This window comes from Stegostoma tigrinum, chromosome 9 (genome assembly GCF_030684315.1).
Source record: "Stegostoma tigrinum isolate sSteTig4 chromosome 9, sSteTig4.hap1, whole genome shotgun sequence".
Classification (NCBI taxonomy): Eukaryota; Metazoa; Chordata; class Chondrichthyes; order Orectolobiformes; family Stegostomatidae; genus Stegostoma; species Stegostoma tigrinum.
Window position 1 is genome coordinate 25,930,432 of NC_081362.1, and position 27,799 is coordinate 25,958,230.

Sequence of the window (27,799 nt, forward strand, 5' to 3'; positions counted from 1 at the left end):
TACATGAATTGGAAAAGTTTAGAGGGATACGGGCCAAATGCTGGCAAATGGGACTAGATTGATTGAGGATAAATCGGGTATGTGTGGACAAGTTGGACTGAAGGGCCTGGTTTCCTGCTATATAACTCTGACACTCTCAGTTCTAAAGCGTTGTCCCTTCGCTGAGGCTGTGCTCTCCTGTCCTAACTTTTCCTACTAGTGGAAACATCTTCACCACATCCACTCTATCGAGGCATCTCAGCATTCTGTAAGATTCAATGAGATCCTGCCTCATCTTTCTAAACTCCAAGCACAGACCCAGCGCTCTCAACCACTTATTTGAAAGCCCTTCATCCCTGGGATCATTCTGGTAAACCAGTCAAAAAGCAAGCACATCCATTCTTAGATACTGCTCACAATATTCCAAATGCAGTCTGACCAGAGTCTTATGCTTGTATACTAGCCCTCTTGAAATAAATGCGAACATTGCAGTTCCTATTCATCGCAATTTGGAAATGAGAAACTTTGGAATTTGGAATGAAGCTATTAATGAGTCAAGATGCATGACTTGAGAGTTGAGAGATAATGGGAACTGCAGATGCTGGAGAATTCCAAGATAATAAAATGTGAGGCTGGATGAACACAGCAGGCCAAGCAGCATCTCAGGAGCACAAAAGCTGACGTTTCGGGCCTAGACCCTTCATCAGAGAGCGCGCTCTCTGATGAAGGGTCTAGGCCCGAAACGTCAGCTTTTGTGCTCCTGAGATGCTGCTTGGCCTGCTGTGTTCATCCAGCCTCACATTTTATTGACTTGAGAGTTGGTTTCTTAACAAAGCCTATTCAAAAATGACCTGCTTCAATAAGTGAATGCACAATTTTGTTAATTTGCCAAAAATATTATTTTCACTCCCCTGTTATTGCAATGGCTCATCAGATAGCATTCCTTTTCGTTAAATCAGCACTCTTTTCAACCACAATTCACCCATTAATAGATTTTAACAAGTTGACAAATTAATTCAGTTCACACATGAACCAAAGATCCTAATATAGGGTCAAGTCTAATTTCTTTCTAAAATTAGAAGCTGGAAATCAGGAAACAGTACTAAACAGGCATCACTGAAAAGACACTGTGCTGATACAACATGAACTAGCTCATACAGAAGTCTAATAACTGACCTCAAATTCTGGATGTCCTTCGCCTGCATCTCGATCACACAGGAATGTTATGAGTGTGGATCGTTGAATGTGCTGCTCATTGTTGTATTCTGTCCCATTTGTATAGACCAGATGAATGATCCCATCGTAGTATGACAATCTGGAATTAGATTCTCCTAGGCTCCAAAACTTTTGATCACTGAGGATCAAGCAGAGTATTAGAACACAAAAACAGGAGATGATCAGCTTCAAAATCAGGTATACATAGCAGGTATGAACTGGACAACAAAGACTGATTTCAACATTTTTTCTGGCCTTCTACTTGTCAGAAGAAGTGGGAGGAGTGGCTTTCATGAACAGCAGAAATAGAGGAACTTGCATTTATATAGCACCTTGAATGTAAAATTTCATGGCACTACTTCAGTGTTACAAGAAAACAAAAAATGACACTAAGCTACATTGAGGAGCAGAAGAGACTGGAAACGTTAGAGGAGTAAATGAGTGGTTTGAGCAACTATGCAGAAAGCTCATCTTTAGATTAAAATGTACCTCGTAGATTGTGGCTGGTCTGTTACCAGGCCAGAGAGCTGAATCACATGGAGGGAGCAGGGATACATAATATGGCTTCCATCTTCTCAAAATTGAATTAGAGGTAATTTCTGCACATCCAATACTGCTTGTCTGATAACAGAGACAGTAGAGATGTCGAGAGGGGCACTAGAAATTCAGAGCTGAGTGCATATATGGTAGACCTGAAGGAGGGCAATCCCGAAACATTGCCTGCTCCTTTCCTCCAGATGCTGCCTGGCCTGCTGTATTCCTCCAGCCTCCTGTTTGTCTATATATGGAAGCTGGTTTGTTTTCAGTTAATAATGCAGAGCAACAATAAATACACAATAATTCAGAGGGAAGCCAAACATAGATCAAGATGCACAAGAATTAACTGAAAAAAAGTGAGAAGAGATACAATTGACGGCAATTCTCTGGCTGCAAATAAACACAAAGGCATGGAATCAGGCAAATGCATTTTCATCAAGTTGGATAGAGGAGAGAAATTACAGGAGGTTGGAATGATCAACTTTGTCAACGTATGCTTTTGAGATTGATGAGGTGGGATAGTATGCCTTTCTCACTGTCAGATAAGATGTCATTTATAACTTTACTAAATAACATTTCAGAATATAGCAGGACAAGAACAATTGGAAGGATTCAAATACAAAATTCTGGGAGAGATGTGCATGTGTTTGGGAGATGACAATGCATTCAAGGACTGGAGGGACATGGGAGGTCAGAAATGGTACAGCAGCTTGCAGTAATGCAAAGGTTAAGACAAGGGGCTCATGACTTCAGATTTGAAAGGCAGGGGGCATAGAAGTGAAGGAGAAACAGCTATGGTCTCTTGAGGTTTGGTTGCGGGTTGGGGGTGGGGGCTAGGTGAAGAGGCAGAAGTGACAGAGGCAGCTGATTGGATGGTCTTAATCTTGGCTATACAGCAGTTAAAGACAGTTGTCTTTTACTTGTTATTGAAGATGGGGTAGAGGAGATAGGAGAGGTTGAAGAGAGCAGCTTGAAGTTAGCTTTGTATGTCTGTATGATCCTGGAGGTGAAACACTCCACCAGTTTTAGCAATACATACAATTACTCCAGAATATAACTAAATATTAACACACAATCTCAAACAACCCCTAAAACCATAGCTACTTTAAAATCTGAGCTAGATGAATATGCATTTTGGGGAAGTAGCTTGTTGCATTTAGAAAAGTGACAATATAAATTCCTATACTAACAATAGTCTTCATCATTCAACATACATTTAGTGCATCAATATTCAAATCAAATTCATACAACACACTGGTTGCACTAAATCACAATAGTCACTTACAGTGGAGCTTCTTGACAAGCACCAGAGTTTTTCTCACAGCCATCCTTGGACACATTGCCACATACATTTAAATAAAAATTGTACGTCTTAGATTTAACTTGGTAGCTGCTATTTTGTTTGGTTAGAGGCGAGAGGTCATACACAAAGCCTAGGCATAAACAGAACAGAATTTTTTAAGAAAAGAAAGGAACCAAATAGCTTTAAACTATTTAAAAGCAGGCACAATAAAACAAGCAACTAATCTACCAGTCAATGTTTTTACTTGTATTAAGTGTTAATGTTTATGCAGCTGGAGGGCACCAAACCAGTGTCTTGGGCACAGGACTTGCTAGCAAGGAGGCTGATCTTTGCAAATATTGCATTCTGTACATGAACTAGATTTAAGTAAAACTTGCCTAATTTCAGACATCTTCAACAGGCTTCAGAATGAATTAATATTGAAGCAGAGAAGAATTTCTAAAAAGGAAGGATGATTGAGTTGGGAACCCTCAACCATTGATGACTTATTCAGATGAGCGGTTGAAATACCAAAGCACAAAAGGCCATCGGCCAAGTGCAGGAAAATTGAATTATAATAGATAGAGCTTGATATGCTGAGCCATAGGACCTTTGTCATTTAGTTTCTACCTATAATTTTCAAACTACCAAGTGTACTTACTGCTGACAAAAAAAAACTGATGAAGAGCTTGATATTTTAGAAAAGTGGAGGGTTCAGAGAGGTATGGTGGAGGCAGAGCTGCTTGTCAAAGCACAGGCGGAAACTAATGCGGGGATGCTGGTGAGGGATGTTAAACAGATGAGAAATAAGCAAGGTCCGTGCATATAACCTTACGTACCCTGGTTGGTTGGAAAACCTATTCTTTCCAAATGCAACATGCTACACTGTTGTCTTCCATTCATACAATTAAGATGATGGGTAGATCAGTGGCACTTGCAGAAGAAAACTGGTACTTATTTAAAAATGGGGACTATGGAGATGTGCAGGTAGCAAAGATTAGAAACTGAATATTAAAGGATATTCACCATTTAGAAGGGATATGTGAAAGCAAAAAAGGTCAGAAGCCACACAACCAGATTACATAATCCAACAGGTTTATTGAAATCAAGCTTTTAAAGTGCCGCCCCTTTGTCAGGAGAAGTGTAGAACATAACAGGCGCCGACTGTACAGGCAAGAGATTAACAGGCAGTTACTTCCGACCTTGTCCACCTCAGCTGAGCACCGGTACCTCCACATCATGACTACCATTGAAAGTCAAAGAGCTGCAGTACTGCTGATAAGGGATTGGGACCAGTATCAGTGACAGGATCTCCAATTGGAAGAACAAGATAGAAATTCTGTTTCCGTGGAGAGATAAACAGGAAGGATATGCATAGAGCTGCACAGAAAGAGTCAGGAATAACGTTGCAGATGACAATTTTTTGGGATATGTTTGAGAGAGTTTTCTAGATAGTATATTGAGGAATCAACAAGGAAAAAGCTATTTTAGATCTAGTACCATGCAATGACAGGGCTAATTAATAATCTGGATGCAAAACAATTGAGGAATATTGAATATTGTATGACAGTCTTTTCCATCAAGTTCAACATGAATGTAATTCAATCCATAACTAGGGTCTAAATCTAAATGAAGACAACTATGAAAGCACGAGGAGGATGTTTGCTGTGGTGAACTGAAAAAACACCAACAGGTTTAACAATAGAAACAAGGGCTAACATTTAAAGAATTACTGCTTGGGTTTCAAAAAAATAAACATTCTTCTCAGGCAAAAATAACAATAGGGAATTATAATACACCACAGACTTTATTACTGTTTGGGATAATTGTGCACATCTACTGAACTTGAGGAAAGCAGGCACTATAAGAAACATTCGGCCTGTTCCGTTCTAGAGCTAACAACAGTACCAATAATAGACAGACATTCACCAATAAACCTCAATTGGTCGCAAATAACCAAAGAATTATGACTGTTTTAACCTGTTTCATCGTTAATGCTTGATAGTACACAATTGGGATAATAAATTTAGAAATCCAAATTGCACTTTAGTTTTTAAGATGCTTACCAGCCTCCGGATCTGAAACCCTGCAATTATCACCTTGAGTTTTGGATAAAGCACAAGCTGCAGCTGTATGCCATTCTAGTTCATACAAACATTCATTGATCCCAGGCTTCAGGATAGGAGGACTCTCCAGATCCCCTGAGGACAAAAGATCTGTTATTGTAGTCGCAACTTTATTTAGATCATTTTTATTTTGCATACTACTTTGGTATTAGTTTGTTTTGAAATACTCATTTTACTATTAACTTGTTTTGTACAATGCACTTAATACATTTTGAGGTTAATTACTTATAACTATGCCACCAACACCAAGTGTTCCCAGTACATGATTTCAGGTCCTTTGATAACATTCATGAAAAAAAATTAGTCATTTCAGACAAAACTACAATACATGAACCAAAAGTTAGAAAAAGTTACGAATATGACATCTCAAACTGGGGGAGCTTCAAAACAAAATTTCAAACTTACTATTTTTACTTAAGAATTGACTGGAGTAAATTCCCAGTCAATTTGCATAATAGGTGCATGCAGCTTACGGAATTCCCTGAATACAGTTAACCAACATGTTGAAAATTGTTTCCCCAACTCCCAAGATAAGAATTTGAGAATTTCAAAACCGTGAGATAGTAAAGACGACTAGAAAGAACCCACAGGCCCAGATTGGTGTGCAGTCAAGCAACTTGCCATCAACACTGGAGAAAGCTGCCCACAAAGGCCTAGTGAATTCTGATGCAAATTTGAATTGTTCTGATATTAATTTGAGTCCAACGCCAATTAAAGGGGATCTCTAGCATTCCAACAGCATTTATCAAGCACTCAGAAGTCAGTCATGTTGAGAACTTTAAACATCAAACCAGAAATTAAAATGACCCCAATGATCTTTATAATCAATCTACAGAGAGCAAAATAAAACGGCATGAGATTCGTGCAGCACCTGAAATGCCACAAATTCAAAAAATCTTTGGAATTTATCGTAAGGAATTTGGTATTCTAAGCAAATAATTAGTTTTTCCAGGACTAGACAGGTTGTTAATTATTAAGATTCTACAATGCCAAAAGTCTGTTATCTTGAATGAAGTGTAGCTAAGTGTGGAGCTGGATGAACACAGCAGGCCAAGCACCATCTCAGGAGCTCCTGAGATGCTGCTTGGCCTGCTGTGTTCATCCAGCTCCACACTTGGTTATCTTGGATTCTCCAGCATCTGCAGTTCCCATTATCACTGATACACTTCATTCAGTTTGGTGAATCTTCAAGGAACATCACACTTATGAGTGGGTGTACGCTATTGGTCCTTCAAGGCTGATGTACCATTCATTAAGTACACAGCTGCTTGGATTGTGGCTTACCACACTCCAGTTCAAATTCCTGACTGCATCCCACAGCTTGTCCATCAAAATAAAATTCTCAACTTTAAAAGCCCAGTCTCCACTACGTCCTTGGGCAAGATTCTACACTCATTATTTGAGAGAAGAAGAAATGTCTCCTGAGTTTTAAAAGTGACATTATTAAAATTTGAACCCTAGCTTTGATTTTCCTCACAAAAGAAAACATTCCCTGGGTACTCCCTTATCTAGTCTGCTCAAGATCTTGTCTACACTCCATTAAGCTCTTGGGTATAATCTTAGTCAACCTTTCATAGATAATCAAGTCACCCCAAGAATAAGTGAACCTTTTCTGAAGTGCTTTAATTCAACTATCTTTTTTAATCAGAAAAAGACCAAAACTGTATTTAGTATGCCAGATATGGTCTCACCAGCATTTTATTTAGCTGCAATAGAATTTTTCATTTATATTTCATTCACCTTGCAATAAATAACAGCATTTCATTTAACTTTCTGATCATTGGCTGTACTTGTGTAGTAACTTTACACAATTCATATGCTGGGACACTAAGAGGTCTCTGCATCACTGCTCTAAAATCTCTCTCCATTCAACAAGTATATTGCTCTCTATTCTCCCCATCTAAACAGACAGGCTCTCAATTTTCCACATTATTCTTCATCTGCCACATCTATTGTTAACTTACAACCTGTCTATTTGTATTCGCAAATTCTCACACTTCATTTTGACAACTCAAGCTTCCGACCCATCTTGGTAACATTGGTAAATTTAGCTAGGATACATTTGGTCTCTTCATCCAAATAATTATTTTAAATGCGAACAGTTGAAAGTCAGCACCGATTCCTGTGACACTAAACTGGCTGGTGAATTGGAAAATGATTCCTGTCTATACCCAGACACACTGCTTTGTGTTTGCTTAACTGTCTTTTACTTATGGTAGTCTGTTGTGCTATTGTGTGTATTAACATTTTGCAGTGGTACCTTATCAAATGCTTTTTGGGAATTCAAGCACACCCCATCCACAAGTTTCCTTTTATCCACCATTGATGTTACTCCAAAAAACTCCAGAGTAGTTAGACAATTTCCCTTTAACAAAGCCACATTGGATCTGCCTGGTCAGATTATGATTTTCTAATTAGCCTATAATCTCTTTCACAATGATTCTAGTATCTTTTTACATGACAGATGTTAGGTTAACTGTTTCTAGTTTCTTATCTCTTTTCTTGAATAAAAATGCTGCATTAGTCCTTTTTCACTTTGCTAGAACCTTTTGACAATTCAAGGAACTTTGGACATCTGTAACCAATGCACCTACTATCCACATCATCACTTTTTTCAAGATCCTAGGATACTGATTTCCTTCGCGATTCTCGAAATCTGTGTAAATTAGTCATGCAAAATTATGACTAAAATTTCTTATACATCTCCCCACTTTTTGCTGTTGTAGGATGGGTGAGTGCAGAGCAGCTAGAAACTATTCACGTTATGATTCTACCTCTTAACCTTTCAAGCAAAGTTAAATACATTATCCTCAACTAACGCCATGTTTAATTAACACAGCAACCCCACTCTCTTGTCCTAGTACAGATAGCAAGGACCGCAGATGCTGGAATCAGAGTCAACACTGTGGAGCTGGGAGGAACACAGGAGGTACGGCTGCATCAGAAAAGTTGACATTTCAGATTGGGGACCCTTCATTATGGTTGTCTTTCAATCAGGTCTCAGTAAATCCAATCAGGTCACATTTATCACCATTTGTGCCAAGAGTTAATTACCTTAGACCATGAGATAAGGCCATAAGACACAGGAGTGGAAGTAAGGCCATTCGGCCCATCAAGTCCACTCTGCCATTTAAATCATGGCTGATATGCATTTCAACTCCACTTCCCTGCACTCTCCCCATAGCCCTCGATTCCTTCGGAGATCAAGAATTTGTCGATCTCTACCTTGAAGGCATCCAACGTCCCGGCCTCCACTGCACTCCATGGCAATGAATTCCACAAGCCCACCACTCTCTGGCTGAAGAAATGTCATCTCATTTCAGTTTTAAATTTACCCCCTCTAATTTTAAGGCTGTGCCCACGGGTCCTAGTCTCCCCGCCTAACGGAAACAACTTCCCAGCGTCCACTCCTTCTAAACCATACACTATCTTGTAAGTTTCTTTGAGATCTCCCCTCAACCTTCTACACTCTAATGAGTACAATCCCAGGATCCTTAGCCATTCATCATACGTTAAACCTACCATTCCAGGGATCATCCGTGTGAATCTCCGCTGGACATGCTCCAGGGCTAGTATGTCCTTCCTGAGGTGTGGGGCCCAAAATTGGACACAGTATTCTAAATGGGGCTTAACTAGAGCTTTAGAAAGCCTCAGAAGCACATCGCTGATTTTGTATTCCAACCCTCAAGATAAACATTACAATCGCTTTTTAATCACGGACTCTATCTACAAGTTAATCTTTACAGAATTCTGGACCAACTCTCCCAGATCCCTTTGCACTTCTGATTTACAAATTTTCTCACCATTTAGAAATTAGTCCATGCCTGTATTCTTTTTTCCAAAGTGCAAAACCTCACATTTACTCACATTGAATTTCATCAGCCATTTCCTGGACCATTGTTCTAAACTGTCTAAATCTTTCTGCAGCTTCTCCACCTCAGTACTACCTGCCTGTCCACCTATCTTCGTATCATCGGCAAACTTCACCACAATGCCCCCCGGTCCCTTCATCCAGATCATTAATATACAAGGTGAACAGCTGCAGCCCCAACACTGAACCCTGCGGGACACCACTCGTCACCGGTTGCCATTCCGAAAAAGAGCCTTTTATCCCAACTCTCTGCCTTCTGTCAGACAGCGAATCCTCAATCCAAGCCAGTAGGTCACCTCATACACCATGGGCCCTCACCTTACTCAGCAGCCTCCAGTGAGGCACCGTATCAAAGCCTTTTGGAAGTCTAGATAGATAACATCTACTGGGTTTCCCTGGTCTAACATACTTGTTACCTCTTCAAAGAATTCTAACAGGACCTCCCCTTACTAAATCCATGCTGACTTGTTCTAATCTGACCCTACGCTTCCAGGAATTTAGAAATCTCATCCTTGACAATGGATTCTAGAATTTTACCAACTGCCAAGATTAGGCTAATCGGCCTATAATTTTCCATCTTTTGCCTTGGTCCTTTCTTAAACAAGCAATTTTCCAATCGTCTGGGACTTTCCCAGACTCCAGTGACTTTTGAAAGATCACGACCAAAGCGTCTGCTATTTCCTCAGAACTCTAGGATGTAGCCCATCGGGGCCAGGAGATTTATCAGTTTTTAGACCTTTTAGCTTTTCTAGCACTTTCTCTTTTGTAATGCCTACCATACTCAACTCTGCCCCCGACTCTCCCTAATTGTTGGCATACTACTCATGTCTTCCACTGTGAAGACTGATGCAAAGTACTTATTAAGTTCTTCAGCTATTTCCTTATCTCCCATCACTAGCCTTCCAGCATCAATTTGGAGTGGCCCAATATCTACCTTGTGATGAAAGTACTGCACAGATTCAAGTACAAGGCCTTAAACTCCAACCATTTTTGCAATCTCTGGTCTTGCACACTGGTGGACTCGAGTTTTATCTTCTATCCTTTCCTGTCACATTGATAATCATTACCTGAACTGTTGCCATGCACTATTTAGTTGGCAGTTTAGGCGCCATTCACCTGCTGGCCGTGTTCCACACATGCTCTTAAAATATAATTTCTCTCCAAAACAGTCATAACCTAGCAACTCTTAATAACTCCGTACACAAACTCAATTGAAGAGAAATAAAAGGAACCAATTTGCACTTCAAGAACCTAAGGCACACAACCCTTCAAACTGAAATCTCAGCATTTCCTAAAACACAGTAACACCCTAATGCTGAGATTTCCATTCAGTACCAAAGGAACCCTTTTCCAATGATCAAATTCTACCCATGTTTGCAGAAGTGCTCCATTAGAATACTGCTGAAAACCAAAGTCAAAATTCCTCTACATTACAGAACAGAAATAATACAGAGCACAGTTTAGTACAATACCACCTCTCTCCTTCCTCCCGACTAGAGTACTGGGGAACAAAGACTATGGACTGATGGTGAACAGGGTCAGCAACTCCAAGGGGCAAACACCCCAGTTGAAACTGGGTGTGGACAGAGTTAAAGGTGGATCTACCACAAGCCAGACCCTCTGCCTTTCAAACCTCCATTGGCAGAGCACAGTAGCTCCAACAGGCAGTGCCTTAGCGGCTGGTGCCTGCTCAGGCAAACTTCACAGCTATTCCCAGTAATCCATCAACTGGACTCACCAAACATTGTTTAATGCATGACGGCTACTGCACTGTCTGTCTCGAGGGTGGAGCCCTGCTTAATTGACCATTAGTGAGAGCTGGTCAGAAATGCAGCTTAAATAACATCACCTGCAGCTAATTATCAGCAAATTTGGTCTTCAACTGCTGAAAGGATTCATTTATTTCAGGTACGGCCCTCAACATTCACACCATACAGCCATCTAACAAAACTGGACAGTCTAGCAAAAAAAAAAGAGACATGGTCTGAAAAATTTTTTAAAAAACAACAGGAGCGATGGGACCCATGATTGGAGAAGCTATAGCAGCAACATGGGATGGATAAATCTGAGATTGGAAGAGGAGTTGCTCAAAGATTTCATCTCCCATACTCATTGCAAAATAAGGCAGGAGAGGCGAAAAACATACTTCAATTCTTTTGATCCCAACACTGAATTTTTGCAGGATATTTAAGAAATTTCTAGGGCAAATTTGCCAACCCCACTAGGTATCTTGAACCCTGGATGGATGCTTGCACATTTCAGTATTGCTAGATTTCAGGCACCTGTTTTCATTGATCACTGGTGGCAACAACCAGTGCCTCTGTTTGGCATAATGCAATACTCCCACTCCATGAAATCATCAACTCAAAATGTTATGGAAGATCTCCTAATTATTTTCAATAGTCTGGGCTTGTTCAAGTGTTAGAAATATCAATTAATAATTAATTTGTCAAACACCTAACAAATTACCTAAACTTCTCACATGTTGGTGTGTTGGGAAAACACTGGCATATTCAAACAACCAGTGTCAAATATTAGGCAAGGACAATGCAAAACAAACGTGTAAACATTTTCAGAAGACAGAAACAAGATGCACACAAACTTACCAGGTCTGCATATAAAAGTGATGATAGTTTTACTTTGACCACCTGTTCCACATGGCTCACCATCAGAGTACACAAGTTGAAGATCATTGCCTTCCTTTTCAGGGGATGAAACAAATTTTCCGAGGTTCTTTTTGTTATTTTCACCTTGAAGGAGACAAGTTATGTTTGGGATAATTTGATCTTCAAACAAATAAACCTTGTGTGCTGTTTTTACAAAATTCAACAGGTCATTTTTTTTATTGAGAAAGCTTTCTTTAAACTTTTGGACTTGTCACTAAATTTTTAAAACCAGTGTAGCAAGGTTATTAGAGAGTTCTTTCCCTTGTATGTTGTTTCTCAAATTGTGATTTTGGACAGAAGTCCTGTCCCGAGGACATTATGGATATTTTTTTCCTCAAGCCAGAGTAAGAAACTCCCAGGGCTGCAAGATAGTAGTAGAAAATGCTACAGAAAAGCAGATTAGTATGAACCTATTTGCATAAAAGGCAGGTTTATTAAGTCTACATCCTTCTTGATTAGAACACTAATGAACAGGGCCATTCAATGGCCTGTTTACCAAACTGCAGCACAGTTCTGCATTTACCCTTTCCTACATACCTTTCTCCTGACCGCATTCTTGTAAACCATGGCAGACTTTCATTTACGACGCACTTTAAAATAAGAACAAAATTGCCGTATGTGTTCCCAATTGGTGTCAAAAATTTCACAAATTGTTACACCATAAGTAGTTAATCTGATCTCTGTAAAGATGGTCTAAAAATTGTTAATTTCTAGACTATTTGCTCTCATTTTTGCAGTGTGGAGGAGCTCACACTTACAAATGTACCAATTTCTACTCATTATTTTGGTAAGCCAACATCTAATGCAAAACACTGCAAGGTGTTGGAAACATTTCTATGCAAGCCACTTAATGACTACATTGAGCAGGCACTATGTCATAAAACTTAACGTTTTAAATACAAGTGGCTGACAAACTTACCAACAGCACAGATAGCTGCATCTTCAGGACATCCTACAGCTCCGCCATCTTGAAGTACCTTGTGGCACACATTAATATAGATCCGCTTTTGATCAGATTTCACCAGACTATCCAATGCCTCCCAATTGTGAGTGTTGTCAGATTCAGGAACCTCTTTCGCTGCAAGTTCCAATAATTTATGATAAAAGTTATTTACAGTAATTTATACCAACACTAAACTAAATCACAATCTATCGCACGATGGCTTTAAATTGTCTCGTGTACAGCAGTTCACCATTTAAAAACAGTTCTCAACTCAAGTTTGAAAGATACATTGGTTTTAGACAGGTACTGATTAGGTCAAATCTCAGGTGTAGCTTCAAATGCAAACATCAAATAAAATGAAGGATATGTCAGAAATGTTAAATAAACACTGCAAGAAAAGGCAACATTCAAGATATGACATCTTTGAAAATAAATCAACAGGCGTAGATGAAGTCTATCCCAGATTGTTACAAGGGAGGAAATTGCAGGGATTCTCCAGCATATTTCAATCCTGCTTGAGCACCAATATGGCATTAAAAGACTAGTGAACAGGCACTGCTGAACCACTTAGATTATCTCTTATTGCCTTTTCAAAGTAGTTATAGGCTTGTGAATTTTACTTCAAAAGGCAAATGATTGGAATCTACTGAGGGAAACAATACTTTAAAAAATTTGATCATAGGATGTGGGCTGAAGAGTGTGTGTATTTTGGAGTATTTATTTGGCTCTGTTTTTGATCAAAACTCCCATTTTCATTTTTGTTTTCTGCAGGTGCTTTATAACATTAAGTTCAGACTGCCTAACACATAGTAATCAAAATAAATCTAAAACTTGTGTTAAGAAATCTTGATTTACAGCATCAAAAATTAGTTGACAACCAACAGAAAAACACAAGTTTATATTAACTTTGAAATGGCTAAAAGCTGAAAAACTTACCTTCATATCGAGTTAAAGATGAAAGGTCATATCGTTTCCTTCCATCAGAGGCACGACAGAGCAAGTTTTCTTTTTCTTTCACACAGACATACTTTGTACCCCAATCAAAGGTGTATGTGCAGTCAACTTCGGCACTGAATTCTGGTTCACCTTTTCCACCGTTTGCTTTTCAAAGAACAGAAATACAGTAATTAATGGGAGTTTAAGCTGCTGGAAAAAGCTAATATTAAATACACCAAGGATTATAGTATTAATGTAGAAAAATTGTGGCAAGGTAAAGATTCAGCCGTGATCCAGTTGACAGATAAAGCTTGATGCTGAAAAGTGAGAGGTGATGCAATTTAGAACAAAAAACATGGCAAAACTAGGCAAAACAAGGATACCATGCTAAAGGGTGTTTCAGAACAGAGGGGTATGCACATTACGGGTGTATACGTATACAAGTCATTAGGAGGTGGCAGAACTGGTAAGAAAATTGTTAATACTGGTGCTTTATTAACTAGGATCATTAATAGGGGGTGCACAATATCAGGGAGAGGGAAACCCTGATTAGATCTCAGCTGGATAACTGTACTGCTCTAGAGAGCAGCAGAGGTTTAGAAGAATGAAATTTCTGATCCCCAAAACCAGTCATGAAGATGGGCTGGAAAAGTTAGCATTGCTTTCATGGAAGTGGCCAAGAACAGATTCAACTGAAATTTTCAAAATCATGAGGGACCTGGTTCAGGTAGAAAGGGAGAAACTGTTCCCACTTAAATGGCAGTTTCTAAAGTAATTTGCAACAGAAGCAACTGTGGGGTGCCAAAAACTCTTTCCACACTGAGTAGTTTGGGTATGAAGTGTATAAACAATGTGCAGAATTAGAGAGAAGGGGCAGGGTATTGGCACCAAGTTAAAATGCTTAGTGAGTGGTGCAGACACATTGATCCAAGTGGTCTCCTTTTGCACTAATAATTCAGAATGATGGAGCAGGCCTAAGAGGCTGAATGAATCACTCCCAGCCTTTTCCTCTCTGCATGCACTCATCAGCAGAGGCATTCAGTTGCTATACGTATATACGGATGCACTGCATTCAATTTAAACATCTTACTGAATAAAATGCATGTTATAATTTAGGTTTATAATTTAGAATAATGCAATACTATCAAGTCTGAACTTGTGCACAAAACATAAAAATATTTAAATAAATATTGATAAATCTAAGTGAAAAGTGCCAAATGGAGCAGTGTTGGACATGACAAAGAGGCGGAGACAGAGGCCTAGGTAGATTAGACAGTGCATCAAGCTTGCTAAACTGATTACCTTTTCAACAGCACATTGTTTTTTAAAAGTTGATGAGAATTTGTAATGCTTGAAAGATGGGATATTATGGAAAGCAGAGTCAGAGATATACAGCATGGAAACAGATCCTTCAGTCCACTCGTCCATGCCAACCAGATATCCTAAATTAACCTGGTCAGCATTTGGCCGATATCCCTCTAAACCGGTCCTATTCATATACCCATCCAGGTGTTTTTTAAAATGTTATAATTGTACTAGCCTCCACCACTTCCTCTGGCAGTTCATTCCACACAGGCACCACCCTCTGCGTGAAAAAGCTACCCTCCAGGTCCGTTTTTTTTAAAATCTTTCCCCTCTCACCTTAAACCTATGCCCTCTAGGTTTTGAGCTCGCTTAATCTTGACTATTCATGCCCCTCTATTTTACAAACCTTATAAGGTCAACCCTCAGCCTCCAATGCTCGAGAAAAAAAAACAGTCCCAGCTATTCAACCTTGGCCTATAGTTCAAAAGCCTCCAACCCTGGCCATGTCCTTGCAAATCTTTTTTGAACCCTTTCAAGTTTCACAACATACTTCTGATAGCAAAGAGACCAGAATTGAATACTGATCAGGCCACAAATGGCATACAATGTTCTGTACAGCCATAACATGACATCCCAACACCTATACTCAATGCACTGACCAATACAGAGTACTAAACACCTTCCTCACTACCCTGTCTAGTAGAGACTTCACTTTCAAAGAACTGTGAACCTGCACTCCAAGGTCTCTGTTTGGCAATGTTCCCCAGGACCTTACCATTAAGATATACAAGTCCTGCCCTCATTTGCCTTTCCAAAACAACACCTCACATTTATCTAGACTAAATTAAATTTGCCACTCCTTAGCCCATTAGTCTATCAAGGTCTGTTGTACTGAGGCAACCTTCTTCACTGGCAACTATACCACCACTAATTTTGGTGTCATCTCCAAACATACCTCATATTCACATCCAAATCATTTTATATAAATGACAAAATGCAGTGAGTCCAGCACCGATCCACATGGGACACAGCTGGCCGCAGGTCTCCAGTCTGAATGTATCCAAATGGTTAGTTCTTTCTGTATCTGTGATCTAACCTTGTTAAACACCTTACTGAAGTCCATATAAACAACATCTACTGTTCTGGCATCAGTCCTCGTCATCTCTTCAAACGATTCAAATTAGTGACACTTGATTTTTCATACACAAAGCCATGTTAACTATCCCTAACCAGCCTGGCCTTTTCAAATACATGTAAACCTTGTCCCTCCAAATCAGCTCCAACAACTTGCCCACTACAAATGCCAGGAATTTATCAGAGGGTTAAGCATCACACTTTGAAATCAAAAAGGAAGTAGCTTTTCTCTAGTGAGAATATGGAACCTGCAGCCACATGGTGTGATAGAAGCAGATAGCTTTGAAGATGCGAGAAGTAGCTGTCATGCACTCATTAGGTAGAAGGCAAAAAAAAAGGAGTAAGGAAAAGAATGGAAAGAGGTCTTTACTCCAACCACTCTAGATACTTGAGTTGTATGACAAGAACAGATCAATTATGCTGAATGTCCAGCTTCTACACCAAGGATTATCTATTTTTGTCTTCATTCTCCCAAACAATTTGGCAAAGATGATGATTGATTCTATAATTGGAACCTTGGCTATTCTGTCTCTGTACCAGACTAAAAGGTTGACATTGATAGTTAAGGTTGTATCTAGATAATACTACCAGAAACAATAATTATTGCACTATCAGGCTATACAATGGTTATTGTGGTGCAATAAACTATTTCTATGAGAAGGCAAAAAGTGTGTTCATGGCCAAAAACAGTTAGCCTTCTCAGCATTTCTTCATTTCAGACTTCTAAACAAAGAAGCACATGGAAAACTATCAACTCATTCAGATAAACCAAATGAAAATTTAGCTGACTGGGAAATTTAATATAGAATAAGTTTGAATTGCACAGCAGTTAACTCAAGTATAATCTCAATAATACGTAACAAGCTAGTGTTACAATATACTTTTCTCATATCCTCTTCTCAGATGGATTGCACACTTGGCAAATACCTTTTAAATCATATGTTTTGTATTAAGCTTACCAGCCGATTCATTACAGTAAAAGTTTATTATTGTCATTCTTCGGAAGCCAGAGCTGCATGAATTGCCATCAGGATATATCAATGTAAGATCGCCATCGGAGTACCTAATGTAGGAGAACCAAAAGAACAAAAGCTACGTTAAATTTTAGCAGTACTAAGTTGTGTGGACAGCCACATCTCCAAAGTGCAAATGTGTTGCACATCAAAATTAGATGAATTAATTTTAAATGAGCTGTGGAGCACCCCAACAGTCCTTCAATACTCACTAATGACAGTTATTAGATAAGGTTGAAAATAACAGGAACTGAAAACAGGCCTAACAATGGGCTGCTTTGTGAATGGTAATGCACCGAGTCAGTTGGGTCTGCTAAGAGGTAAAACTGCATGCTCTATCATAACAAGGTGTAGAGCTGGATGAACACAGCAGGCCAAGCAGCATCATAGGAGCAGGAAGGCTGACGTTTCAGGCCTAGACCCTTCTTCAGAAGGTGGTTTCTGAAGAAGGGTCTAGGCCCAAAACATCAGCCTACCTGCTCCTGATGCTGCTTGGCCTGCTGTGTTCATCCAGCTCTACACCTTGTTATCTCACATTCCCCAGCATCTGCAGTTCTTACTATCTCTGCAGGGTCTATCAAATAAGGCATACATTTGGACAAAACATTTAGTATTGGTCATGTGCAAATATAATTCCAAGTAAGAAATATACTTGGCCCAGAGACATGTATATAAAAAGCCTGAAAAAAAAATCTTTGTTCAACAACACTTCAAAGACTAATGTTGTAAGGAGGTATCCTAACATCAGGTGGTGTGAAGAGGTCAAGCAGTTTCAGCTTGGCCAGCTGCGAACTCTCCCAGGTAATAACATTTGGGTTTAGTTACAGAAATCAGGGTAGTGAAAGACAACTACTAGAGACATCTCTAGTAGTTAAGTGCTATTTGTTTAAGTGCTTAATAAATGAACTATGGTTTTATAGAGCTCTAAGCGTCTCAGCTGTATCTTTGTTTTTATATATTAAGTGGTGTCTCAGAGATGGGCAACGGAAGGGCTACACAATAAAAGTAAGCAATAGTTTTATTCTCAAGTACTGCAACATCTTTCATATATTGAGTAAATTACGACTACAATTCAACTGCTTTTCATTTCAGATTTATACTATGAACTCGTTTTTAAATTAAAATAAAAATTTTGACCAGTCTTCTGTGAAAGACAGGTTCAGGGGATTACTCAATTACTGCTGTCAATTGATAGATTTCACACAGATCTTATCACATGAATTCTCAGTTTCAAAGCACTACTTTAGTCAAAACAGCAGCTTTTAATACCCTAGGCACACCAAAGCCCATACAAGTCACTGCATCACCAATCATGATGGATGTGGAGGAGTAAAGAGCTTTTCCCTGCACCAAACACCGAACATCTTTGAAACGAGTTTTGTTCAAAACAGGAGTTTATTAATAAACTACACTCACAGGATAAAAGACTATGTAGGAATGTTTACATCACTTGGTCTGTTTGAATTAAGGATTCCACAACTTTATTGCCCAAATTGGATACCTGAATGCTTAAAAGAAGCTTTTCTAAAAAAAAGGAAGGGTCCTGACCCAAAAAGTCAAGCTTTCCTCTTCCTCTGATGCTGCCTGGCCTGCTGAGTTCATTTAGCCTCACACCGGGTTATCTCTTTAAAAAACTGTTTGCCAAATATAGGGCCTGCATAAGCCAAGAGCAAGAGGCTTTGAGGAACCAGCAAAACAAACACCAATCATCTCTATCTGAGAAATAACACCCCTTTTAAAAAGTCTTGACCCAGTTAAAGGTAGCATCTTTCACTTGGATCTTAAACAATTTGACACTGAATGAGATCAATTTTCATGAGCTATGGTGGAAATTAAAAGGCAAAAGCCTCAAGAGTTAATAATTGTAGAATTACAGACAGTCATGCGAAATTTTGTAGAGGAGCAAACAGATTCAAGGTTTGAAATGTGTGACTGAATCATGACTTTGGAAGGAAGGGATTTGAATTCACAAGGCACTGGTATCAGTAGAGGGATAAAAAGGAAACTCATCCATTAGAAGCACTCCGCAGTGAATTAAATAACTAAGGTGATGGCAAGTGTTTTAAAATACTGGAAATGGGACAATATGCTAAGGATGAAGTTGCAAGTCAGAAGTGAAATGCCAAACCATGCAGAGGTTAGCATTTTTTGCAAAGACAAGCAGCATGCCAGGAAGGGACAACAGAACATAAGAAATCAGAGTAGACAATATGGTCCATCAAGTCTGCTCCACTTTTCAAAAATGATCTTGGGCTTTAAGGATCAACTTCACTTTTCCTCCCAATCCCTCTACTTCTGTCTGCCCAGCCTTTTATATATTCAACTATGCAACATCATACAACCCTCTGGGCTACTAATTCCAAATGTTCACCCTTTCAGCAAAAGGAGTTTATCCATTCTATACATGTTAAATGAAATAAATGCATAAGAAGCCAGAGTGGTTTACTAGACTAACTAGAATGGGGGAATTGTCTTATGGTGAAAAAGCTGAAGAGGATTTGCTTGCATCTAGTTACAGTGAGAAGACTAAGAGGCAACTAGAAGGATTTTTGTGGGGGTAGGGACACTACCTCTGCACATGCTCAAATCCCATCTGATCCAAAGCTGTGTAACATCATCTCTGAACAGGTTGATTAGAGAAATATGTGTTTAAAAAAAGGTTAAAAAAATTAAGAGGCAATTTTGATTTGAATTGAAAGAGCAGATGTGGACAGAATGTGTTTTCTTATGGGATAGCCTAGAAATCAGTGCCTCTATTTAAAAATAAGGGGTTGCCTACTTAAAAAAAACAGTAGAGGCAAGAGGATTAAGTACTTTTGGAACCCTCTTCCTGAAATTGACAGTGGAAGCAGAATCTTTGAACATTTTTAAAGGCAGCTATGGATTGAATATTGGGAATGAGCAGGTGACAGTATCAGGGGTAGGCAAGAATACAGATTTAAGACTACAAATCAGATCAATAATCTTTATAATAGAACAGGCTCAAAAAGGGGTGAATGGCCTACCCCTGTTCCTTGATCATATGCAAAATTAAAATACCAAAACTACCGACACTATATTGGAATACTACATGAGTCAAAAGGCACAAGTAGAATTAAACAGGTTTGATTTTACAGCTATTACTGAGACATTGGTTCAGAAGTCAAAAAGGAGAAAACGGAAAAAGATGAGAGTCGAAAAGGAGGAAGACAGTGCTGATCATAGAAGATAGAAGCATGCTGAAAAACCATATCTTAAAAAAAATCAGAATATAGAAGGAGCACAAACGTAGTTTAAAGTTTCTCCACCAATAATTGGTATTTTCGTAAATCAGATTACACAGGAAGTTACAGTAGTAGTTTAAAGGTTAATACAATTGTACAATAAATATTTGTACAATTAAGAAAAGTTACCAAGACCTTCCAACCAACAAGGGAAGTTACTGAGATAGAACTGAACAAGGCCAAAAAAAATGGACAGCTGCTTGAGGCAGTAATCCCTTCTACCAGCCAACAGATGAAGCCCCCCACTGTACAAGGTTACAATTGGGCTCACAGATCATCAGTAGACTCTCAGGCACTAATATAATCACTTCCGCACAACTGTCTGCAGAAAAAGAAATATTCAAGATCACAGTTGAGGATATCGGGGTTATTTTGTGGAGATACCAAATTTGAACTCCGATTCACTAAAGCGCCCCACAAGAAATTATACATGACACTGGAGCTCATAACTTTGCCAAAGACTGAGCATTGGTTAACAAATAAACATTTGAGTTGATAGGTAATAGCTAGAGGGTGCTGCAAGCACCATTGCTTAGAGCTCAGCAATTTACAATAAATTGTAATTAGAATAAGGAGAACCAAACAATCCTTTCAAACTTTTACTCAAAGTTAAAATAATAAAGCTCTGAGAAGGAAGAATAGGTTACAAAAGAATACAGACAGGGTGAAGCATGATAAATGGAATATAATGGAAGGGACAGAAAAGCAAGACTAAATCAGGAAAATAGCAAATTTCCTTTGTTTAAAAAAAACGGTGAAAGACCAGCAAATATTAATATTCAGGGAACGTGTGTATTCCTGCATACAAATCAAAGGCAGCTGGCAAGCAAGCAATTAGGAAAGCAAATACTATATCAGCCTTCATTGTAATGGTATTGAGCATACACAGTAAGAAAGGCAACTTAGATCTCCTTCCAAGGCGTACACATACCCTAGTGGGCATGCAATAAAGATTGTTTAAACTGATTCCCAGGAGCTGTCCTGTTAAGAACAAAGTAAAATGAGCCTTTTTCACTGAAGTGGAGGAAAAAAATATCAGAGGTGATCTCATTGAGACATCATCCTTAAAAGGCTTGAAAGAGTAGGTGGAGAAAGGCTGTCTCCCCAGTTGAAGAGTTAAAAACTAGGGGATCAAAATCTCAGGGTTTGGCGTTTGTCATTTTGAGTGAAGGTTAAAGGATTTTTTTTAACCTGAGAGAATTTTTGGTATTCTCTACTCCTAGAGGACTGTGAATGCTTGGTTATTCAATATAATCAAGCATCAGATCCAGTGAAGCAGATTTAAGGGATCATACAGCTTACTCCTGTTCCTTTTGGCTTGCCCAAAATGTTGGCATCTGTTGCCAAAGACTCTCCAATTGAATCGGAGTCAATTAGAAGATGGAGACCATCATTTTTGGTGTCAAAAGCAGCATTGACCATTTACTTGAGGAAGACTTTTCCTCGAAATCCAAGGTAAAAGGGACTAGATATTTAATTGCATTACAAATCAATAATTTCTTGACAAATGATACCTCAACACTAGATTATCCACTCCCATTTTTTAAACCGGTGCTTAATCTGACTGCTAACTTCACGAGGAGATAGTAGGAACTGCCGATGCTGGAGTTGGAGATAGCAAGGTGTGGAGCTGGATGAACACAGCAGGACAGTCAGCAGAAGAGCAGGGAAGCTGATGTTTCGGGTCTGGACCCTTCTTCGGAAATGGGGAAGGGTAGGGGGCTGTGAAATAAATAGAGGGGGAGGCAGTGATCGAGATGGATAGTGGAGCAGATAAGTAAAGAGAAGACAGACAAGTCAAGGAATTTGGGATGAAGCTAGTAAAGGTGAGTGTAGGTAGGGAGTTGGGGTGAGGAGGGAGGGGCATGCGGGAGGGAAGACGGCCAGTCAGGGAGTTTGGAGGGAGTGGGGGGGGGTGGTGGTGGTGAGGTGGTAGGTCTTGGGATTAGGTTGGGGGTGGAAAGATTTTGTAGTTCGTAAAATCCACATTGAGACTATTGCGTTGTAGGGTTCCAAGATGGAATATATGAGGTGCTGTTCCTCCAGCTTTCAGGTGGCATCGTTGTGACACTGGAGGCTGCCCTGGATGGACATGACCTCCAGGGAGTGGGAGGGGGAGTTGGTTCGCGACAGAGGCGTTGTCGTTTGTCATGAACCGAGCATAGGTGCTCCACAAAGCGGTCTCCGAGCCTCCCCGACAGAGGGAGCCACATCAGGAACAGCGGACATGCAGGTGAACATCTATTTAATGGTGCAGCACCTCCTGTGGGTGCAGGGAAAGGGTTTGGATTGGCAGGGCTAGTAGGGAGTGTGCAGCGGACAAGACAGTCGCAGAGCGAGCAGTTCCTCCAGGAGGGCAGATAAGGGTGAGGAGGGAAATATAGCCCACCAACTCACACAGCTACCTTGACTATACCTCCTCTCACCCACCTTCCCATAAGATGCGATCTCCTATTCCCAATTCCTCTGCCTCCGCCACATCTACTCCCAAGATGAGGCGTTCCATTCCCAGACATCCCAGGTGTCCTTGTTTTTCCAGGACAGCAATTTCTCCCCCACAGCGATCAAACACACCCTCAACTGCATCTCTTGCTTTTCCCGTACCTCAGCCCTCTCACCCCCTCCCTGCAATAAAAACAGACAGAATTCCCCTTGTCCTCACATCTCACCCCATTAACCTCCAGATTCAGCGCATAACTCTCTGCCACTTCCACCATCTACAATCTGACCCCACTATGAAGAATGTATTTCCCTCCCCACCCTTACCTGCCCTCCGGAGGGACCGCTCCCTCCCCAGCTCCCTCATCTGCTCCCCACTACCACAGGTTGAGCAAGTAATTTGAAATCAAAATAAGTGATGACTACAACTGTGGCTCCTTCAAAGTTAAAACAGCGGATATTAAATCAGCTTGGACCCATCTAAAATCCACTTCTTCAAAACCACCTTTGTTTTACCCATTAACAATGATGGCATAATAGATCTTTACTACTTCGTTCACAAGATGTGGGCAATGACCAGGCCACTATTTATCAGCTATGCAAATTTCTCCTTGAGGTGGTGGTGCTAAACTGCCTTCTTGAACTTCTGCAATGCACATGCTATATATGCCCACTGTGCTGATAAGGGAGGGAACTCAACAGCTTGACTGAGCTACGGTGAAAGAACGGAGCTACAAGTCTAAGTCAGTTTGGAGGGGGAATATGCAGAATGGCACTTCTTTCATGCATCTACCACGTTTCCTAGGTAGCAAAAATCACAGGTTTGGGAGGTGTTGTCAAAGAAGCCTTGGTGAGTTGCTATACACAATCGAGGAGGGAGTGAATGTTGCATGTAGTGGACAGTGTGGTCTTAGTTGGGCTACATCACCCTAAGTGGTATGGAGGTCAAGTTTGAAGCTGTAGTCATCCAGGCCAAAGGAGACGATTCCATCATTATTCTGACCTGTTCCTTGCAGATGACAGACATTTGAGTATCAAAAGACAAACTTCAGAATTCCTAACCTTTAATGTACTTTTTTTTCTGACTGGCCCAGATTAGATTCTGTTCAAGGGTAGCCCTCCCAGCCTTTCTTGAAAGTTGGAGATTCAATGATGGTACTGTCATTGAATGTCAATGAAGTGATGGTTAGATTCTGAGTCATTACTGATTGGCTTTTATGACATGAATATTTCATGTTAACTACGAGCAGAGTTCAACAACGCTATTTTTGAAATGTTTTCAGAAACTATTGTGTGCAGTGTCTTCAGCCATTTCTTGATTTCACTTGAAATGAAGTCAACTGGCTGAATGCTGGAACATGTAATGCTAGAGACCATAGGAAAAAGAAATGCTAGTTCTTTTACTTGGCAGTCCTGACTGAAGATGGATGCAAGTGCTTCAGACTCAACCTTTGCACTGATGTGACAAGCTCCACCATCGTTTAGGATGGTATATTTGTGGAGCCTCCAACTGTTAGTTATTTAGTTGTCTACGACCATTCATTATTTTCTACGTTGAAGTCTGGTAATCACAAGGAAATCCAAAAGGCTGTTCAAATCACAACAATGAATATCATAAAAGTTGTAACTTCATTTCACCCTGGCTGTAATCACCACTCCAAGTGACAACTGTTTGGTGATTATTTAAAGTTTTAGTATTTTTCAAAAATGCTGCACAAGTACTCAGTTTCTTCTCCCTCAACTAGAATAATGGAACACAAATGGCTCTGATCTAACCACTATGGTAGCAAGCCAGCTTTGAAATAATCAGAACAAAAGATGGGACAGATTTACTTGGTTAATGAGCAAAATTATTGAACTGAAAAAAAAGAGTCTTCAGTTAATTCTATGATCCAAGGCCTGTAAAGTATTTACATTTCTCGCACATCATTTTCCATCACCATGCATTTCATACCAGAGGGGCCTCAAATGTAACTTATTTTACAATGGGCCAAACAACTAGATTTCCTACATTGGTGTTACCAAGGTTTATCAATAGATGACCCCGAAAATCTCTCTACCAAAAGGTATCTTGTGTCAAATTCTTTGCTTGTTTTGGGCACAGAGGTGTAAACAACCAGTGCCAATTCAGTTTCCCATCATCCCATACTTAGGGAGCAGAAAACACACCCAGGTAGCAACATCTTGACTTTAAAAGCTCTTATACTTATTGTTAAACCCCTTCACGATCTCCTCGCTATCCATCTAAACTCACCAGCTCCAAAACACTGAACACTGCCAATAAATTTGACCTTCGTGAATGTCCAACATAATTTGCTTCTCCTCTGATAAAGGTTTTGAGGAACAACTCTGCTGCAATATCAACTTCTACTTCTCCAATTATGTCCTCTTTCTCCTTCTTCAAATCTATTTCTTTGGCCGAGCTTTTGGTAGCCTAATCTCGTAGCTCACTTGGCTCCATAAGTTGTGCCTGTTAAGCGCCTTCAGATGATGTGTCACATTACAGGTACTATATAAAGCGCAAGCTGTTATTGAACTACACAGCAATATTTGAGAACATTTTCCAATATTGATAGGTACCAAATAATCCCAACAAGTTGTCCATTGGAACAACATTTTTCCCCCCATTTGAATCATGCACAAACCAATTGTTCAGCATATCAACAAACCAAAAATATTTTCTTAATTTTGCGATAAACTGGAACTTGACAGCCCAGCCACTTGCTCCAAATGTTGACAAAATGATTCAAGCCAAGAAAATGATGTTGGGGAATAATGGAAACATTAAACAAAACTTGTACTTTATATTAAATAAAATCAGAAATTGTTGCAGAACCTCAGGTTTGTCATCATCTGTGGGAAGACTGCAGAGTTAACATTTCAAGTCCGATAATACTTTACTAGAGGCGATGAAGAACATTGAACAAGCTTGAAATGTTTATTCTGCTTTCTTCTCATCAATGCTGCCAGATGTCGAGTTTTACCAGCAATTTGCTTTTTGTTTCAAATCTCCAGCATCCATCATTCTTTGTTTTATGTTGTGTTTTGTTTAGTACCTTACATGACCTAAGGGCAACTGGAGTGCTTTGTAGGCAGTAATATTCTTTTTAGCATAGTCAGAGTTGCATCACAGACAAGTCAAAATAGAAATACTAATATAAACCTAATCTAATACCATTTCAACATTTGCTGACAGTTACACAAATTACTTACACCAATTTCCAGGATCTCAGGTCATAATTACCACTTAAAATTGATTGACATCTATCTCAACCAAGTAAAACGTGACTACTTACCTGAGCGTCTGATTTTCATATCGCCCTGCAACCTTACTAAAGGAAACTTCTGGTTTAGTTTGACATGATGCTACAAAACCTCGATCATCGCTGCAAACATCAGAGCTGATCGGTCCACACACGTTCAGGTAATAATAGTATTCATCAGTGGTGTCATCACTCTTCTTGGGGACAACATGATATGGATTGCTAGATGCTGGACAAAAAAATTCATGGACAGAAGGTGGCAAACAGGGTTATTATTTAAAACCAGCACCAAAGCCATTAAAATAAACCAAACAATTGTTAGCTTTATCTTCATTCCACACATTACATTAAACACAACTTTAAATTTGCGTCAAAGGGCAGTCATATTAATTGCAAACAAACTACTCAGTCTGTTTCCTCACAAAACAATTTGTCAAAGTAAATCTGCTTGGAAGCTCTTTAAGGAATTAATCCAAATGATGCCCCTTTCATACTACATCTTTAAGTATGTTTCAAATAAACTAACATTTCTGAGAAACCTCAAAAGTCTAGCTTATGCTATATCCAGATACATAATTATCCCTTGTAAAACTATACAAAGTCAGAAGTCACACGACACTAGGTAATAGTACAACAGGTTTATTTGAAATCACAAGCTTTCAGTGCTGGTCCTTCATCAGGGCGTTGAAATCTTGTGATTTCAAATAAATCTGTTGGACTATAACTTGGAAGAGTCACATGCCTTCTGATTTTGACCACCCCAGTCCAATACCAGTGCCTCCTCATTGTGAAAAAACAGCTCAGAATATTTGATTATATGTCAGTTTCAATGTTAGCAAATACATTTGAGGAACTTTATGTAGCAATTAGTGTTTGAATGCATTACCTGACAATGTGAAAGAAACATGTTAAATTGAGACAAAAGATTTAGACTTCTGTAAAAAGGCTAAAATTTGCAAGATTATGCTGAAAATGTGAAGGATTCGGACTCTGAATTGCAGAGAAAGCAGGTGCAGAACATAGCCCAAAAGGCTTCCTTTGGTATCGTAACTGTCATCCTGTAATATTTTAGCTATCCTATTTGGCAGGGTTATAAACAGTTGAATGTGTTTAAATTGTCTTTATGCTCTACATAAATTAATGTACCACTATAGAAATTACATTTAGAACACTGTCAGATTAAGGTTTCTCCTCGAGTGCACTGCTTTTAAACAGGCACATTTCAACCCAACCTCAAAACATGATAGAAGATTGAACTTTTTAAGCACAAACTACGTCCAGTATAAAGTTTCAATTATCTTTCACATGGATCCAAGAATTGGAATTTTAAAAGAAAAAAATCAGCCCCAGAACAGATCACGCATTACCTTTTGGGGTGGAGGAGCAGATTTAAGAGCCGAATGGCCTAGTTCTAGTTTCACGTAGAATGGCAGACAAAATTTTAAAATGTATCAACTCAAGCTGCCCATTGAGCCTTCTTTCTATCTCGAGGGATTTCACCTTCCTTTTCATGAGTTTTTCTTCAAAAACTATATCTCCTCTTTCCTTTATATGCCGTTACAGAATTTTAAATCTCACCTTCTGAAGGGTAAATTACAGGTGTACCATCTCCTTGGTAATAAATAACAGCACAAAATAGTCATTTAAGTACTGCCACAAGTGAGTCTTTGTCCTGACCATCCTTCAGTAGTCTGACTCACAATCATACTTTGCTATGTTTCAGTCATTTGCTTGTAGAATATTCTACCATTTTGCTTTATGATCATCGATAATTTAGCTCCATATTGCCACCTCAAGTCTTTTTCTTAAAATATCTCTCCTAGTCTT

General features: G+C 39.4%; 1 protein-coding gene across 2 annotated transcripts in view; it reads right to left on the reverse strand.

The window, feature by feature from the left end:
• The window catches only part of igf2r (insulin-like growth factor 2 receptor), a 183,867-nt gene that overhangs the window by 92,501 nt on the left and 63,567 nt on the right, over positions 1-27,799 (reverse strand). For both annotated transcript variants that reach the window (XM_048535711.2, XM_059648421.1), the window contains 8 exons: positions 26,006-26,201; positions 16,954-17,057; positions 13,556-13,720; positions 12,596-12,754; positions 11,617-11,760; positions 5,080-5,214; positions 3,017-3,164; positions 1,156-1,333 (listed from right to left, as the gene is read on the reverse strand). In XM_048535711.2, coding sequence (XP_048391668.2) covers positions 1,156-1,333; positions 3,017-3,164; positions 5,080-5,214; positions 11,617-11,760; positions 12,596-12,754; positions 13,556-13,720; positions 16,954-17,057; positions 26,006-26,201 — 1,229 coding nt within the window. The remainder of the gene's footprint in view (positions 1-1,155; positions 1,334-3,016; positions 3,165-5,079; positions 5,215-11,616; positions 11,761-12,595; positions 12,755-13,555; positions 13,721-16,953; positions 17,058-26,005; positions 26,202-27,799) is intronic.